The sequence below is a fragment of the Temnothorax americanus genome, unplaced genomic scaffold (genome assembly GCF_048541705.1).
Source record: "Temnothorax americanus isolate GAGA-0224 unplaced genomic scaffold, ASM4854170v1 Scaffold16, whole genome shotgun sequence".
NCBI lineage: Eukaryota > Metazoa > Arthropoda > Insecta > Hymenoptera > Formicidae > Temnothorax > Temnothorax americanus.
In genome coordinates, this window is record NW_027509297.1 from 515,822 (window position 1) to 536,050 (window position 20,229).

A 20,229-nucleotide genomic window follows, 5' to 3' on the forward strand; every position below is an offset into this window, starting at 1 on the left:
AGTAAACTGTGCACGTTGAACTTGGAACTTCAATGGTCCTGTGGCGCAACGGATAACGCGTCTGACTACGGATCAGAAGATTCCAGGTTCGAATCCTGGCAGGATCGGTTTTTTTTTTCACACAATTTATCACTAAAAGTTAGAATATGATTACAATAGAAAATCTATATATTTTTTAAGAAATATATTTTGCATGTTTCTATTTTATTAAATGGCACGACGTATAGGCAATTGCATAAGAAAATGTTAACAATATATAAGTCATATTGAAATTTTCTAGAGTAAAATATTAGAATTCGTTTCGTGACTTTGTGAACTATACTTATAAATTTATATACTTATAAACACATACGCATGCAAATATGCTAAATACGTCGAAAATTAAGTGACGGCGTTTGATTTTTATCAGTCTATTGAATTTCTATTAATTGTAAGCTTAATGCATTGAGAAAATGTAATGGACCAAAAGAAAAATTATTATCCACTATATTGAAGCATAATACAAATAAAAAATATTGAACATGCTTTAATTTTATAATTTCATATACGATATTTTTGTGCAAAAATTGCGAAAGAAGCTATAATGTTGTTTGTTTCTACAGATGTTTTATATACGCAATTATATATTTGTTGCTTCAAAATTTTTAAGACAACTTTGTATTAGATTATTAAATATAACATTACAAAAGGATAACATCAGATTTTTTTTTATATTATAATCGACTTTTAAATTTGACGCGTACACGAAATAAATAAGTAATATATCTATATGTATGTATATATGTGCATGAATGTCCATAACGGCTTAACGGCTGATATTGACTTAGGCGTTTTTGTCCTGGTTTATTCTCCATGGCATAACTCACTCTTGAACACGTCGATACATGCTTTGCGGAACGAATAATATCGAAAGAAAAAGCTTATTGGATTGACAGCGGGTTTAAAGCAGTTTTACCCAGTATGTAATAAAACTATTAACAAAACTGAGTGACATACCTTCATAAATTTCGTTTTATTAGACTGCATATTTTGACAGATCTAATAATAAAATTAAAAAAGAGATATGTGCTTCTTTCTTTCTTTTTTTCTCTCTTTGTCTCCCTCTCTCTATCTATTTACATATCTCTGTTTATCTATATATCTATTTATCTACAATATATTTCGTATTATATCACTGATAAATTATTTGATCACTTTCTATTTATTTTTTAGCTTTGTTTGTTGAAGTACTTGGCACTCAAGTCACCGAAAATGGATTTAAAGTGAAAGAATATTTTTGAAATATTATTCTAAAAAAGGTAGATTAGAATCTACGTTCAGTTAGAACATTCCAACACGATCGTTTTGATATATAAGAGACGAATATTTTCTTTATCTAATATACAGAAGTAAAATATATGGAATAGAAAGAGAAAATATATTAAATGTTTCTTAAAATTTACGGATTTTAAAATAAATATCAAGAAATGTAATATAAAATAAATAATTATATTACTGAGAAAGATAAAAACACATATGTAACACATTTGCTTCTGGGTTTGATAATCCGTTCTAACTTCCTTTTTTTTTGTTTGTTCTATTGTGTCACTATGTGTTTTCTTTCTTATTTTACACCAGAGTACATAAATATTGGTGCATATAAGAAATATGTGATAGCAGAACACTTCTGTATTATACCAAACATATTAGATTGACGATAATTTCGTCATTAAAGACGAATTTTTCTGTACTATGTTTGCGCATATACTTGTTCCCGCAAATATCTTCGCAAATGTCCTTTGCGTCATTTTGCGTTACAGATCCCTTATTGCGAAAAAATGTTTTGCTCATACCCTGAGAGTTCGTCTCAACGCAAACGAGGCGATGAGACCACTCATAAAACAATCATTTCGCCATCCGCTGGCACGACTCGCACGTGGAACATCGGTAATATATTGGATATTATTGCAAAGAGAGGGACGCGTTATGAATCCGCGGAGAGGAGCACGAAAGATTGATAGTCCGAGTGATGAGCAATCGCTAATCATTTTTTTCAAAGTTGTCTCAATTAATCCGAAATTTTTAAAAAAATTTTAATAAATCGGTTTTTAGGTAACGAAATGTGCAAAATAACTCGCAAAAAAATAAACGATTTGCCATGTTGAGCAATATTTTTTCACATCAATCGGCTACGTTAAACCGTACATGAAGTGCATTGTGTTAATCTATTTCATGTAGTATATAAATGTTGATTTTTCCACAGAGGAAAAAGGATTAACTTTTAATTTTATTTATGAACAAAATTCTAGCCATTGCTTTCCAAATGTAATTTTTACGCCAAATGTATTGTGAAATGTTAAAAATATGGTACAGCTTATTATGATGTTGGTGCATGTGCATTTTTAATTAAATGTTCGTTTAACACGTGCGAATTGCCTATTTGTAGAACGGTTACAAATTGCATTGTCAAGTAATAAAAAGTTTGTAACATTTTAATTATTCGTTTCAACAGAAGTTTGTGACCGCGCATGACTTATGCATTCTAAACGTTTTTCTAATTCTGTTCCACGATCTTTATGTCAATCTTGCATTTCCATTTATGTTTCAAATTCGCCGTGGTTTGTATTCCTTAATCAATTAAGTAGATTCCCACGTCGCACGTGGTTACTGTAAAAGAGAGCATTCAAGCGAGAACTTACAAAGAGTGCAATGTTTGACCGTCGAAAAGGGTCTGAAAGCCTTTTTTTTCGCTCGCCGCATCATGCCTCGGTATCCCCAAGGAAATAAAAGTTAGTATACTCGTTTTCGCGACCTTCGTCATTTGCTCCCTTCCTATGGCTATCCTCTCTCGCATGGAAACTTTCCTCTCGGTCGTTCCAACACAGAAGCAGCCTTTTTTCTTCACCTGAAACCCCCGAACAAATGCATCCCACGTGAGGTGTTTTTTTCTCTGCTCCGGAACACATCAATCTCCCTGCGCGAGCTGGCCTATCCCGCGTTCGACGGCGCGGCGGCGCGAGGCGGCTTTCTCGAGGCTTTTAGTCGTCAGGTGTGTTATACATGCTGACAGAATGTTTTGGAAACGAGCAGATATTCTACTAATGACAGATAAATATACTGGTGTTAATTAAACACATATGTAGATAAAAATTAAAAATTAGATAAAAGCTAATATTCTTACGATTAATTATACATGCCACAAATATGCGAAACGGATACAAGCGTATACCAATACATTAATTTTTTTCTCGTATTTTAAAGTTGAAATTTTACGTTCATATACGAATTAAAGAGAACTACTTAATTATACTTTTACATTATTATCATAATATCGCCATTGTGTCATAATAAGCCCGCCGTGCGAAAATAATAGCGGGAAACATTTCGCAGAGGTTTCATCGTTACGAAGGGACATACTTTCAAAGTCTCCTTGCATCATTCCTCAAGAGCTTGTCAACATTCATCTACGACGTCTCTGGCCTTCCTGAGTACTCGACATGCACTCTTATAAGAGCGCATCCACCGTTAAATAAGTCTCTCTCCTGTACACGAGGCCGAGAAGAGACGACGAGTAAAACTTATATTAAACCTTAAAATTACCCGAGGTCTTACAGAAATTTCTCCCGAGATTGCGCTTATAAATTTTCCGCCAAATTTCGGCGCTTTTACGAAGGGGAAGCTTTCGCAAACGCTGTATCCATATTCCAGAAATTATGCCGACGATATTGCATCGTCCCCCCCCCCCAGATTGCCTGTTTGTTTTACAGAAATGTTTAAATATGACGTATTATGCGTATGTCTCTCGAAATATCGAAGCGACGAATTTTCAAATTGAATTTACGTGACGTTATATGATTAAATTTATGTACATCTAATATCACAATTTGACTCTCGTCGTTTTCATCATTGCTAACTGTTACGCTCCGCTCTCTCGTGAAACTGCATTCTGACTCTTTCATTCTTTCTCGAGTTCATCAAAATGCACCCACAAGCTCCTTGTTCTTCGTGGATCTCAACGGGTACTCTCGTAAAAGCGTTCGCCGTTAAACAAGTCCTCCCTCTAACGTCGAAGTACGCAGGGGCTCGCGGGATAACGAGACTTTTGAGAGTCCTCGACATTAAAAGGCGTATCTCGTACGCGACGTGAGGCCGAAGTAGATGATGAGCAGGCACACAGAGCGCGACAGAATATTTACCGTTATATCAGAGTTAGAAATCCCCGATAATAGAATTGGCGGAAATTTGCCAGGTTCACTATTTGCCCGTCCGATCCCTTGATTTCTATTGGTTTACTGATTGCCTTCGCGTTGTAAGAATTTTAACTATCGACCGGTCCTGAAACACCGTACGCGAAACTTACGGGTAAAGTCTCAAACGAAGCCAATAGGAAAAGAAGATTTTTTTTCTTCACTTCTATTCCGAGAAAATTAGATCACTCGCGGAGTAATCTCTTTAGATTTTTTTTTCAGCGGGGATCTTAACAAGTTTAAAGACAAAAACATGTTGAAAATATAACAAAAATTGTTTTTCTCTTTCTGTGCAGTTTTTTTTACGTATCTCTATTTACGATAATTCCTGCGAACAAGAGAGAATATGGTATAAATCCACAGTTTCTACACGGATAAGAATTATTCGAAATTAATGGCGGAAATTTGCAGCGAAAACAGTGCAAAAGCGTTTAATTACAGCCGAAACACCAAAAACGTGTTAAATATCTCTCGTTTGGCATTACACCTTTTCTCTCTGGCGGAGTCGTTAGTTTTTAATCGTCGGAACAAGCGGACGATGCATCGTGGCACATCGATGCGTACGAGCCCGATCCTCATCCTCGCGCGGACGCGCGCGTATCCTCGTTCGCGAAAGATAAATAACGCGAAAATCGCATTTGGCAACTGTCCAAAATAGGAAACACCCCGTCGCTCGACGAGGGAGTTGTATGCGTATTAAATTCACGGCTCTCTTCCAAATTCCCACGGCCGCCACCCCGGATCATTTAAATCCCTTTTCAGCTAGTTAAAATACCACGCGTATTTCCGAGGAGCTGCGGGAAAATTATTTTACACGAGCGCGGTAGGAGATGTATGGAGATTTTCGGTTTCATTTTTATGCGAGGGCGTATGTGCGCGTCACGCACACACACACACCACACACACACACATGCGGTGCGTCTAAATTTTCTATATACAGAACGGTGGGCCGACTTAATTATTTCAACACGAGACCCTCGAATTTGCTGCGTGGGGATAATGTAGATATATGTAGAGTCGGATTTGTGTGCCACATGTGTGGAACTCAGATTTTTTAAATTGCTAGACGGCAAAGAAAAGGATGAAATTGTACATTTAACAGAAAAGCAAAAATATATTTTCTTCTATTCTTTATTTTTAAATTCAAGTTTTATATTATTGTTGTTTTATTACATGCGATATGATAATTAGTGTGTCTTGCAAATTTTTTTATGACAATTGTCTTGCGACATTTTTCAGAAAAATTTTAAAAATAACCTTGTTGTGAATTTTATATAACGATACATCTCTTTCTCTCTCTCTTGATAGCTTGCTTATCTTGCTCTTCTTTCCCACCAGTTTTATATGTTGCTGAGAATATACCGCCAGACACTGTCTGAGTAGCTCCGAGCGTTAAAGCCTCTGAAAAGGATCTCAATGGTATTCAAATCATTTCAAAGGAGATTACATCTTGTTAGTTCGTAAAAGGATGCAACATCATATGACTGACACACGGCGGTATTACGTGAAATTTTCCCTCTTTAGAGAAAATAGCCGTGAAATTGAGGTTTATATTTCGTATTTCCTTGTAAGAGCAAAAAAAGGTCCGACGACTTCCGTAGCCGGGTAATTAAATGACTTTCTTCTAATAACAAATCATTATTTTGATCTTTACGTGTTTAACACAATTGCGAATGTAATTTTCTAACAGTCGTCGTATTGTTCGTGTAACTGCCCCATCGCACGGATTATCTCTATTTATCGACATAATATACGAGAAGCGGGCGAAAAAAATGAGAGCCATCAGACGCGGTAGGTAAATGATGCGCAAAAGTTCTTTAAATTTTAGAATAACGTTTGATAATTCTGTGTATTATACATATTTAAATCGAAACGATTTAATTAGGCAGGAGGGAGAGTATTTTACTACTCCAATCAGAACTGTGTTGCAAGTCTGACAATTTAGTCGGCGCATAGTTTACTAAGGTTGGAAAATAATGTAATAGAATTATTAGGCGTTATTTTAAAATTTAAAGAACTTTCGCGCATTATTTACCGCGTCTGTGTGGCTTTCATTTAACCTACTTCTCTTATATTCGTGAATTTCCAAAAGAACCAATGGCCCATATTCTCAACTCTCTTTTATTGATAAAAGCGCACTTTATTATTTCTAAAATGCCGTAGTATATATGTAACGTGAACTGTAGCATCTCGGAAATAAAAGCGCGCTTTTATCGATAAAAGACAGTTGGGCCTATATTTCCAATTTATCGATATAAGTTTGTTATTTCAGTTATCGTGCATAAAACTCAGTCCGGTTTCAATATCAGCCAAGACATTAGATAAAGAGTGGAAGGGATAAAATGTAATCAATCGCGATCTTCGTGTAGAACAACTTTACGTAATCACAGATATCGCTTTATAGTATAGATAATATAATCGAGCAATATATATATATATATATATATATTTTTTTTTATTTTGCGCTTATCTCAGCTGCGTTGCTAATCAAAGCAGTGACCACTCTCATTCCATCGATCGAACATTCGTGATGTGTGCATTTCAACGAACTTAAATATTTGAAAATTTGTTTAAAAGATTAGGAGATAGTGAAATTATAGCGCAGATGGGTGTATATCACGAATAGTGAACGGTGAACAGTTACGTCATTCTGTATCAACTCCTCCGCATTTTTTTCCCCACGACCGAGATTGTTGTAGATATCGCAATGAAGATTAATGATTATAATGTACCAGATACCAAAGTTAAGTTGCGTCTCAGGCAATCGATGACAGCTCTGGGACCATTGTTGGGTGTCTGCGTGACCGGTATGTCGAGCGGCTACAGCGCGATTCTTCTGCCGCAGCTGAAGACAATTTCGACCAATGACAGTGAATCTTTATCTTCCGAATCTGCGAGCGCGGATCATTTCGGAGCGCTCAGCATCGACCAGGAGTCGTGGATCGCGGCAGCCGTGACTCTGCTAGTAGCCCCGGGATGTTGGACCGGTGGATTCGTGGCGGAAAAACTCGGCAGAAAGACGTCAGTGACACTACTGTTTCCCGTCTATTTTATCAGCTGGCTGATTATCGCTCTCGCCAACAGCATAAACGTTTTGATAGCGGGCAGACTCCTCTGTGGGTACTGCGCCGGAGTCTTGGCGCCCATATTTTCGATCTACCTGAGTGAAACGACCGATCCTCAGTTACGTGGCGTTCTGCTGGGGGCAACCAGCTTGACCCTTTCGGCCGGTATATTGGCGTGTCACGCAATGGGAACTTGGCTGCATTGGCGAACCACCGCGTACATTAGCGGCGTGTTGCCCGTAATCTGTTGGATCCTCTGCGTCTACTCGCAAGAGAGCCCGTTGTGGCTACTGGGTAAAGGCAAGATCGAGAATGCGAGGCGCTCCTGGATATACCTCCGTGGCGAGGAGTCACTCGAGGAGTTCTCCCTGCTGGAAACCGACAGGCTCGCGGAAATATCGGCGAAGAGAATCGAGAAACGGTCGTTGCTGCGCTCGTTCAGGAAGACGTGGTCCTCGCGCAACTTCCTGATGCCTTTCAGCATCGTTTGCCTGTATTTTTTCATCATGCAATTCTCAGGCACCAACGTGATGACTTTCTACTGCGTCGAGATGTTGACGGACGTCTCCGGCCCGGCTTACGCGTACCTGATAACGCTGATCGTCGACGTCATTCGTCTGATATTCGCCGTTCTCGTGTTCGTTTTTCTGAAAATATGCCGCAGGCGCACCGTGATGCTTATATCCGGCTTCGGCGCGGCTATCACCATGCTATCTTTAAGCGCGTGTCTGACATTTGACATTGGAAGACCCTGGAGCCCCATGATTCTACTCATCACTTACGTCGGCCTACTGTCAATGGGATTGTTTTTCTTACCCTGGATGTATTGCGGCGAACTGTTCTCGAGAAAACACCGTGGGTTCGGTTCCGGATTAGCGACCAGCTTCAATTTCGCGTGTTTGTTCGTGGTGATCAAGACGATGCCGCTTATGATGGAATTTGTAAAGCCCGAAGGTACATTCGCCGTTTACGGTACTGTGGCGTTGGTCGGAACTAGTGTTTTGTACTTCATTCTTCCTGAAACCAAGAACAAAACCTTGCAAGAGATTCAGATGTCTTTTGGCAAAGAATTTCACGCACCGCAAGCACAAAGCGCGGACGTACCACTCCGCGAGCGTGTTTCTTTTGTGGAAAACAACGGATTGGATAAGAAAATGCCGCTTGATAAATGACGATCATTTAATGAGCAGATGTTACAGAATATGATATGTATTTTTATAAGTATAGGTATGTGAATATATTGTGATAATTAATGTATTTATGTACGACGTGAATAGCATTCGTAGATTTTAATTTAGTATAAAAATAAATTGCTATTTCTTCGGTCACTTTCTTAAAAAAAAGCGCGCTGTCTTGGCATGATATCAATAAGTAAACATATCTGCATCATATCCTTTCTTTTTGTTGTTTTTGAAAAATTAATGCAATTTATAAATTAAAACTTGGATGTTGAGATTAGCTTGCGGCATAATGATGTATTTGACTGCGCTACCGCAAGCAATGCCGTAAGCGACGACGCGACGCATTCTTCCGGCCGGATATATTTCGGTCGTGCCGTAAAATTAACCGATGCGTCCGAAATAATGACTCCTGCGGCCGTCGGGACGGAGCGGCGAGTGCAATAGAAATTTAACTGCGAGCCTTGCCGGCATGACGGACCGTAAAATTGCGTTCTCACGTGATTATTGCTCGGACCACTTACCGCAGCTGATGGAAATTACGGTTCGTCCCGGCGGTTCTCGCGTGACGTTTAGCGGCCCGCGCAATGACTTAGGCGCGTATACGTGAGTGAAATATGATGGCGGTGCTGTCGGGGTTATTAAAATGCGAGGAATCCTGATTCATTGCCCCCCTTCGTCGAGATTTCAAGGCGACGAAGATAAAGATTGTTTCCTGTTTCCGGAAAACGTTCTGGAAACGATAGATAAATTTACTACCGCTTCCTAACACATATACGTGATAGATATTATAGTTTCTCAATAGGAATGACACGATTTCAATTTTAACTCGTATTGTTTTTTGCGTCGCACGAATCGTTATAATCGCCAATCGAATAATGAATTGCAATCTTACCTTTAATCGAACTAACTTTTATAGTTGCCGTTTTTATTTAATTCTTAGATCCTTCAGATACCATTCTTCCTGTCGGTATGATTTCAATCTCAAAGCGTTAGAGGTATATAAGCGCAATAATCACGCTAAACTCCAATGGTTTTTCTCTTTTTAATTTTATCTCCAATCCTAACTCATTACCCTCTTTTCTTCAGCCAGCGATGCTCTTACTTGGATCGCTTCGGCGTTGATTATCGCAAGCACGCAAAGCGGTCGTTACGTTATCCTTGCTTCTCTTTACTATAACCATTTTCGATCAGTAGTCTTCTTCGCGAAACTCAGTTCCCTACCGAAATATTGGTCGACAATTTTGCGACGGCAAAATGTCACTTATATTGCAGCAACACATAGTCTTTTTTTAATTTTTTTTGCAGTTTTATGTGTTAAATAAAAAATTGAATTATATATATACATATATATATTTGTATACTTATAAATAACTTATCTTCAAGTATATACTTATTATGGATATTGGAGGCGAACACGTACGTTTCTGCTGGAAAAAGAAATCTGGCAATTTGAAAGATTTCACGATCGACAGTGACTGAGAATGAAAAGTAGGCGATATCAAACGTGATTTATGACGATAAGGACAATCTCGGCCCAATTTCCCACGCGCGACGTGCCTGAACTGCATATAATCTTCATGAATGCGTAATGACCCGTCGTGCGTCCTTTCCCGTGCGGCCCATTCAGAAAGGTCTCGTGTAATGGAGGGGAATAAAAACTTGGTGGTCCCTACGCGATAGCGCCGCGCCAATGGCGCTTTTTGCGCCGACGATGAAGCACACACTTCAGACTTCCCTTCGATCTACCGCCCTGAGGAGCTTAACGGTGGAAAATGCAGTCGAGCGAGAATGTTTAGCACTCTCGATTTGAAACGACATTAGCACTGATTCAGGTCGAGTCTCGCTATAGTCATCATATTATAAATATATACCGCCAGCTCAAATGTAAAAGGTATTATTGGCTATTGCAAAGTGCTACGTGAATTTTTGGTATCTTCAACGTGTACGCAATCCGAATAATAGAAAACTCACTAGGTAACGTAATATGAAATTAATAGAATTTGTTTCGAAAAGTGAAATTATTGAATCAGAGAAAAAAAATAAAATATTGCAGATTATAAAATGTTTTTATTTTTATGTTTGTATAACTGTATCGTTTTCGATACCAAACGTCAAATATCGTTCGCAAATACAGGTAAATATAACAATAAAAATATATGTTAACTTCCGTAACAAAAAGTGATTTTATTATTTTTTTATATTGCAGCAGCTCTCGAAAAAAAAATATTATATCAAAAAATTGAACGAATATTTGTTGTTACAAATATTCGTGCAATAATAATTAATTTTGAACTAACGCGAAGATCGTGCGTGTAATCTGGCGCGGTGGCAAAAATGCGAGAGGTAAACAAAACAAAAAATGTAACACCATAATTCAGCGGACGCGCGCGCGCGTCTCGCGTGAGTTTTATATACTTCATAAGCATTCCTCATCATTGTTCTGCGTTTGCGGTCGAGACATGACATCTTGTTCGACGTTACGCATTTGCCGCGCGACGCGAAGCGATATTTAGACAGCAATTATACTTTCATGTCTCGGCCAACGCGCCATCGCCAGTGTAGGGAACATAGATTAGAGTTTCGAAAAATTTAGGTGGTTTCTGTCCCGCTCGGCGCAATAAAGCGCAACTCCATTTGCATTAAATTTTTCAAATGCCGCTGTAAGCGGTACTTTTTATCGCGACATCGCGCCACGGTTGCATCGCTTAAAGCGTAACCGCTGTTTATATGCGGCGGGTTTTTTTTCCAAGAGGTGTACGCTTTGTCCGGCTTAATAAATCGTATTTGCGACCATTTGTAGCGCAATCCCTGTAATCGCGGGCTTCTTTTTGACGTATATGTTTCGCGCGGGGCTAATAAATTGCGATTATGTGTGCCCGGTTCTTCTCCCACAGCCGCTATCTTTCGTACATGATTTTATAATCGTATATAAAATTCATTGTCCCATATGATCTGTCAATACACACACGTGGTGTCATTAATTTTTTTTTTTTTCAAACAAAATTATTCGATGTTTGCGAGATGTTTTATCAGACGTTGAAATTCAAAGAGAAGCACCTCAGTTGCGTATCCGCAGTTGTCATTTCCGATAAGGAACTCAAACTGTCTCCGATATCATTAGAAAATTTATACGAGCTGGAGGACAAAACGTTGATTAAATCGGGGTTTTTCAACAGGGGAGTTCGCGACTCTCTGACAAAATTGAAGGAGCGATCTCCATTGCAGACGCTGCGAGTAATCGCGGAATGAGGTGGTCTCTGCGAAAGAGAAAAAGAAGATGGAATTTTATCAAGTTCTAGGAATCCACTGACAGCGGTGGGGAAAGAAAGTAATGGAAGGGTAGCGGTTCGCACTCTTTGGAGCTAAGGAGCGGGAGATAAAGGTTGACCGGTTTATCTTCGAAACAGGAAGGAGACGCTATCCTACATCGGCGAGAGAGAAGGAGAGAAAGTTTTTATTTTAAATTAAATTAAATCTTTATCGTCTGTCGTCTTTTGTTATTCTGCGTGACGTTATTTACATGAGCTATTTTCTGCGATTGTTATGTATTTTTTATCTCCAATTTGATTGGACTTAAAAAAAAAAACGATACATTCAATACTCTGACGCAATCGCCTCAGGAGTAAAACAACATATATTTTTAAATATTTTTGAACGTGAAAGAAATACAAATTGAAATGGAGATTAAAAGCGCAAGCGCGGAGCAGAAGAAATAACAGATCTTTCACTAAAACGAGAAAACTAAACTCGACGATTTATCCTGACGTTGCTCAACGACGAGATCAACTCTACTTTCGGCCGCTAACGAAAATGTCGTTCCTCGCATCAGTTCTGCTTAAGAGCCTGGCAGGATGATAAAAACGAACTGGATTTTCCCGAGACTTCTTTTCCTCTCCTTGCTCTTTTCTCCGCGCTCCCGTGGCGGCGCCTGCGGTGGCAATAATTTGCAATTTTTGTGAAACGTATACGAAGGCCGGAGGTAACGTCGGAATCGACTTTAGGAACAACACTCTGAAAGTTTCGCGGACCGTAATGATGCTGTTTGCCATAAAGTCGCAAGTTAACCGGCAGCTATATAACAAAGTTGCCATCAGTGTTCTAAATAGGACGGCGAAGTGGTGCGACTTTGTTGCGTTGCTTCTTCTTAATGTCGTTATTAACTTTTCTATAATACGGTATAGTTTTTATAACAATCACTTAACGTATCGTTAGTTTAATGAGGAATTATTGTTATATATCGATTATGCTTCTCTTTGGAAATCTTTATAGTCTATAGAATATTTGTAATCCAATTATAAAAATAGACATGTAATAATTGTAAAAATGAAATATATAGATTAGAGAAAAATATATATTCTGATTTATATAATTTAAGTAAAAATGTCGCGTATTATTTTAAGCATCAATAAGAAAATTATTATTTAATGAGAAATGAAACATGCACCATTGCTGAAGTCGTTGAAAGTTAATAATTTGGTGCGAGTTGGGAATATGAATTACTTTATGATGTAATCGTTTTCTTCGCAAAATTCAAGCCCCGTCGCTTTCCAAGAATTAGAAGTAACGATCTCGGTGCTCTTTTCAGCGTCACGTGCCTCGTGAAATTTTAAGTCCAATGCGCGAAAGGAAAACGTCCGCCTTTTACGGGCCGAAATCACGCGAACAAAAGTCCATCATCGACCGTAGAATCGTCGCTGAGAAAGCCCGGGACAGGAAATGATGTTCGCCCGCGATCGCTTGAAACTTCATGAAATTCTATTTCGAAGTTGGAACTACATTCGGTCCTGAGCCTCAGTTTTGCATAAAATGATAGCATCTATATCGCTAGGGATATCACGCTCCTCCAACATTTGATGATGTTTGATTATGAAATGATCAGATATTGCTTTGTTTGTGTGAGTCTTGTTGACAATTTCCTCTTGAATGCTAAATTTCCTCTATCTCACGATCTCATTCGTAGGATGTTATAAACACGATTTCGGTAATTCGCGATACGTCGTGTATTTTATGACATTAACAATGTTCTTGTAAGTAATATAAAAACAATTTTTATTAGTTTAAATAAAATAAATAAAATTGCGATATCTTTTTCTAAACATGAAGAATATTAATATCATGCTCATGCAAATTCAATGCAAGATAATTAATTTCATGGAAACAACAAGTGATTTTTGGCGCAAATTCAATAGTTAGTGGACATAGTTATAATTAATCTTATTCATGTTTAACTTGTGGGCGAGAAAAATTAGCAGATTTCAGGAGTTTGTTTTAATATATTAACTTATAGTCAGTAACATACAGTGGGCAACATAGTTCATATTTCATATTGTATCTTTCTCGCCCGTACACATATTTTCTTCAAAATACGCAGTCGCAAACTTTCTCATTAATGAGGAAATAAATGTTGCGAAACGTGGCGAAATGTTGTAAAAAATAAAGAAAGGAAATGTATAAATATAGCGTGACGTGAAAATCACATGAAATAATTTATGGTCTTCTTCGTTGATGTATTCCGCGCGAAAATAAGATAAGATCGTATATATATATATATAGGTAAGCTCCCAAAAGAAGCATTCTGAATGCGACTTAAACTCATGAGAATTTATCGCGGTAGATATATTTTTGTACCGTTCCAAAACCGTGTGATCGCTGGCGGTTTTTTTTTTTTTTTTTTTTTTTTTTTTGAGCGACGGGAAAACAGAGAGTTTTAGCTCGCGACACTACAGATAACCGAGCTGTGGCCGAGACGAAGGCTGGGGAATCTGGAGCATAAACCGCGTACGTGTATCTACGTCCGGTACCTTAAGGCGCTTTCCCGCGATGTTTTACGAGCAGTCGTGTGTCATTGCTACCGTGTCGCCCGGACAGTCTTTCCCTCACCTAACGTACGTACCACGTAACAGCGTTTCACGATCGTGTTTCGTAGCGTCTTCGGTTTACCGAGTAAGGCGATGTATCAAGGAGGAACACTGGGGTTCAACTAAACGACGGCTTAAACCACCAAGAGGCTTATTCGCTCCGTTATCCATCACGCGAGTCAGATGAAAAGTATATGCATGCAACCTTTAGCGTCCTTTATTCTTAGATTCTTGAATTGTTAAACGAATAATGTTATTTGACCCACGTCACAATTAGAGATGGATATTACATATGAGCCATACTCTTTCGTAAATCCTGCCAAATGCACTCTGTATTGGATAACACGCTGCGATCGGGTTTGCTGAAGGGGCAAAAGTGGATTTCGAAACGGCGGTAGGTGACACAGAGGGTGGCAAGAGGCGCGTTTTTCTCCTCGGCATGCAGATCAGGCACGTATACCAGGAAGCATTGTGCTCAGTTTTATCTTCGCCGAGAAGGGTTTGGTCCTGAATATAAGATTCTCTAATACATTTTTATCGCAGATGAAGCGACCGGTATGCATATACGATACTTGGGCGCATCGTGCTTCCTTTTCAGTAGAACGTTTCGTCGCGATTTACTTACACTCGGAAGGTCGATCGCGTGGAACTCCTTGTACTCTTGATGGTCAACATCGTTTACGAGATATTGTAAACCACTTTTTGAAATAAGTAAACGTTCATTCTGTCTTTTGGGATATATTATTAAAGATTTTGCTCTTTTATATTATACAATACGTTTGCCGATCTCCATCACGATCGGGAATAAATAATAAAATTTCTGAAAGCATTCAATTACGCGAATATATTTGTGGAATGGGATTTACTTTTATATTTGTTAATTATTAATGCCTTTGACTCGTTATGCAAAATTTTTCATGCGTTTAATTTTTGCTTGTGAATATTAAATAATGCCAATTTTATCTTTCTAATCGCTTATTCTATATATGTAACAAGGAAAAATGGAGGGCTTTGAGAGTTAAACGCGGTTAGTTGTGTGCGAGTTATGTAACATTCAATTAATATAATTTAATAGAGATTATAAATCGCGATTTATATAATTTTCTTTGTTACCCGTTAATTCCAATATCGAGAGTCTTTATAAGTTAATTAATCATTTGTTCTATATGTCACAACTTATACACGAATTAAACAGATCGAACAATTTATAGACGCTTGCGATTTACATAAAATTAATTGCGAACCGACGAAAATTAATGGTCACGAAACGTTAAGTGTTGCGTAAAGTGCCGCGGTGTTTCCGATTCATTACGCGCTATTTCTCCCTGATTATTAATTACCGCTAATCATCAACTATGAAATTCGAACGGTTGAACCAGATCGGTAAAGCAAAGGAAATCGTCTAAGAAGTGGCGAGACGGAGATAGTCACGGGAAATTACAGCGGCGTGTTCCTAGTTGAATATCAATGTCCTCGGAAGTATAGGAGCGCCGTTCACTCGCAATTGCAGTAATCTCCTGGTAATTGCCTCCGCAACCGTACCAGATATAGCTACATTCAGAACGAACCCTTGAATCCCTACTCGAAACCCTCGAAACTCGCGAAGGGCCTCCCTCTTTCTCGTCAATTCTGAAATCCGAAATGTTTATTGTTGAAGTTTTTAGGATTTTTATTTCGATATATTTATTACAATTAATTAGAGAAGACTGCCATTTTCGGTTTAACTGGATCTTGGTAGTCTAATATAATAATGTTTCTATGTAAATTTTATATATGTTTTTTAACTCAGTAAATTGCGCGCCGATTATTTGCAATGTCGGTCTTAAAACACAATTTTTTGCTGGAACAGTAAATTCACATGGTTAAATCAATTATCGATTTAACTTTTGATGTTAATAAGTATCTCTTTTAAATCACTGTAAAGAATTCATTGCGAAAAATATCATCTCGATAGATTTAGTTTCGATATCTTGAGACGTGTGTACATAGCGTTTAATTGAACTTTCGATTGCAGCGATAATTATTTTCCCTCGATTTCTTGCTGATTTTGTAATGAGATTGCAGAGGATTTGATAAAAATTAAAAGATTCGAGCGCGAATAAATAAAAATGGATGAATTTTCTGAGGGACTCCACTTCAAATTTGAACAATAAGCGTTCTTGAAACGGAATGTAAGCTCTGATTTTTGACACGACAACTCGTCTAAATCGTGGAAATCGTGTCGACGTCACTGCAAGTCGTTGTCCGATCTGGCATGTGCATGGAAACTTGCACTTACACGAGAGACGCATCCAGACGAGGAACCGTGGTGGAGAACTCTCAGACCAAACTCTCATTGTTAGTCGGCAAACGTGTGCGCGAAGAAGCACCAGGAGCCAAGACACGAGAGCGACGAAGGCTTCGATCAAGTTAATTCCCCATAGCTGTTTAATCGATAATCTTGAAAAATTTTTCTTTGAATTTTATTCATTATTTGTGCCTTTTACCGCTTTATTATATTTGTTTAATAATTTTCTATAAAATATTGAAACTTTCTGAAAATAATAAATTAGATACTGAAGTCAATTATTGCAAAAGAAAAAAGTGGATAATTTTAACTTTGATAAAGATTTATATACGTCTTTTTTGCTATAGCATAATGTTTTTCAATAATAGTGTCGCAAAGAGAAATTCATACAACAAAATGAGCAAAAGATTGGAGTTTCAAAATGTCGCGGTATCCAAAAATGAGGAATAAAAATGATATATTGAAGAAATGAAGTACGCGAATGGCATTCGATGCTATCTCGTTACGTCGGATAAATTGGCAAGCTATTATTTTACTACCATGTACAAAGCAGGAATACCACGAAAAAGCGATATACTCGAAATTCAAAGCGATATTGTGTGTACCGTGTCTCGCTATCGTGCGCATCGGCACGCCACTCGGAAGTCGGAAATTTCATTCTCCGATTAAAATCAACGCGATGTAGCGCGGAGCACGCGGTTCTTCTTACCGTCGTGGTCGTCCGCTCAATGGGAAAAGCTACTGTCTTTCTCGGCAAGCCCTTCCAGACAATGGAGATATGAATAATCGCCGGACAATTCCCTTTACTATCTCTAGCGCCCAGCGTATTCACAACCGATGTCCGCCAATAAATCACGCAAACGAGAGTCGTAGGCCTAGTAGGCATCTTCGTGCGTCGCCTTCGCACAAAAGCGCGCCGCGGATGTACGAGCAAGTACAAGGCGATCGAGGCGATGTCTCCTGTGGGTCCGTTCCGCGCAACGTCCCGCGTTACATCTCCGTTGATGTGATTTGCGTTATTCCGTAAATGCGCTTCTCTCGGAGATTGTATTTTGTAAGTTACGTTCGCTCGCATCGTCTGTTCTTCAGACGTCTTTGGGAATATAAAGGAAAGAACTAAAAAGAGAGAGAGAGAGAGAGAGTCAACGATACACGCGAAGGAAAGAAGCGAAAGCAATCTTGATCAAACCTTTCAATTAAAGACCCTTTGTATCCGCAATACAGATATAATACTGTGCGGCGGATCACACAGAAAAAGCCGTTTTCTTTTTTGTAAATCCTTTTTCGCTTTCGAGGAAAGTTGGAGAAACGCAATAACGACGCCGCTCTCATCACGTCTGCTTGTACCAGCAAATAGGAATGAAACTACCGCGTTATCGTACACGTGCCGATGACTACGCTACTCGTATACTGGGCGATCGAGCGGACGCATGCCTGACCTGTCTGGGTTGACTTTACGAGGCGGCTTTGTCGTGCCGAAGATAATCCGGGTATTGTCGGGCCTGTTGATGGCCGCGGTACTGGACTGCGCCGGCATCATTGTCGTGCGTTGCCTTTGTGCTCAACCGGCGATTTTAAGCCGGTTATGACGCCGTGCTGGCCGTCTCGCTGACGCGTGGAGAATACCGCCGATTCCGCGTGCACACGATCGCGCGCACGTATGTACGGGGCCAGTGCAGTCGCCGTCGCGAAAAGGCCGCTGTGATTGTGCGTGCGACTCAATATTATCCTCCCGCGCCCGGTCGTTTCCCGCCTCTGAAGCTGTTTTTTTCTTAGATCGCGACGTTTGCGATAAATCATGAAAAATTTCTGAAGAACATTGATAAGGGACAACATGATGAAATTTATCTTCCTATTATATTTTTCCAAATTTTTTGTTAATACAGATATGGCTTGTAAGTTCGGTTAGTGCATTTAAAAGTTATTTTATAATACTTGCTAACACACAGAAAAATCCTTTTTTTAGAAAGGAACAAACATACAAGCTCGTAAGCTAAGGAATGAATCTAATAATCCAATTCAGCCCTATATTATTCTGATCAAGGAACAATCTGCAGCACAGTATTTCATTCAAGCTGGCAATCAAACTTTAACTTTGGACAACAAAACTTTGAACTCGCCTATCATGGCATTTGATTTATTGGTCAAAACATATTGTGTTTTTGACGTTAAGTATCCAGAAACACTAATATATTCTTTTGATTTCTTAGAAAACTATTGTTTTAAAATATCGGTTAAGTGCTTAGAAGACACCATGCTTTGGTGTCTTCTACTCATATTAATATTTCTAATATTACACTGGATAATATTGCATAATATCTATATCTAATTCATATTATTCAATGCGCGTTTTATATTTTTGGCTACTATCTTGAATAAAATAATATTATTTCTAATTATTACGTATTTTTCTGTATTGTTCTCTCTCGTGAGCACCGCTGCTTATAATCGTATTCTGTGAACGCATCCTCCGTGCACTAGGGAATGTAATTAACCTAGCAAAAAAAGCTACAGGATATTATCTTGAAATCATTTTCTAGAGATTTTTTTATTGCGATATTTACTTGATAATCTTTGGCTTTATTTTTCGCTTTTTTCCGAGCTTTTTTCGTTCTGTCGATGTGGAAGGTGGTAAAGACTCACCCTTTTCTACCGCTTCCTGGATCGTTTTCCTTTGCAACATTGTTATCAGCTTGGAGAGACGCGTTAAAAATTGTGTAAAAAACAGGATTCTTTGCGCAAAGCTCAATATATTTAACACGCGTCGAATATTGGTTATTATTGTTTACTTACTTAATTTTTAATCGACTTCATTCTGTAAACATTTTGTACGTAACAATTACATTGTTGAATAAAAAATTATAACATGTATTAAGGTTATTAACTCTTTGTTACTGTTTGCTGGGACATTTACTGATTTAATCAGCTTGCATTACTGATTTTGCTGTTCAAAGTCACTGTTTCCAGTAGTCCAATATTACTGAGTAAAACAGTCAATATTACTGATTTAATCAGCTCACGTTACTGATTTTGCTGCTTTAAATCGCTGTTTCTAGTAGTCCAATATTACTGATTAAAACAGTCATTATTAATAACTAATTCTTTCAGTGAAAGGTCACTGATTCTTAGTGGTATACTTATAACTGCTTCAATCAGTGACTATTTACTGTTTCCCAGTAAAAATACACTGATTCTCTTTTAGAGAGCTCCTGAATCGAAACTCATAACTCTTGATTGTCACCGCGCGTTATCGGTCAATCGCGAAATATTTTGCGTCACTTAACGGCTCTCGAAGCGCGCCTTTCAACGCGCGCGTATCGCCGAGTGGTGAACGCGCGCGCGATGAACAACATGGTGATTTTCACGCAATCGTTCTCGGAACACGAGTGCCTATCGCCGATCACTAACATTAGTAGGCCGTGAATCAATTTGATAAACCGTTCGCACGTGTTCCGGCCGATTTAGTTTATCGCCGCGTGTAATCGCGCTTTCGCCGATCGCGCGCCCAGCGCGCGGAACGCTCGCTTTTCACCACCATAGGGATTACGTGATCCCGACGGTAATGCCTGGTCCGTTCATGCCTTGCATCTAATACGGCATAAGTATCGGGAA

The 20,229-nt window shown here is 38.7% G+C and overlaps 2 protein-coding genes and 1 non-coding gene across 3 annotated transcripts in view; all 3 read left to right on the forward strand.

Annotated features, from left to right (window-relative positions):
* The window catches only part of LOC143895636 (mannosyl-oligosaccharide alpha-1,2-mannosidase IA-like), a 301,183-nt gene that overhangs the window by 142,092 nt on the left and 138,862 nt on the right, over positions 1-20,229 (forward strand). The gene's annotated exons all lie outside the window — the stretch shown is intronic.
* On the forward strand, positions 35-107 carry Trnar-acg (transfer RNA arginine (anticodon ACG)). Its single transcript has one exon. It is a non-coding gene; the product is annotated as a tRNA-Arg (tRNA).
* Positions 6,696-9,445, forward strand: LOC143895443 (facilitated trehalose transporter Tret1-2 homolog). Its single transcript, XM_077402530.1, has one exon. The coding sequence runs from the start codon at positions 6,934-6,936 to the stop codon at positions 8,461-8,463; it is 1,530 nt and encodes a 509-aa protein (XP_077258656.1). The 5' UTR covers positions 6,696-6,933; the 3' UTR covers positions 8,464-9,445.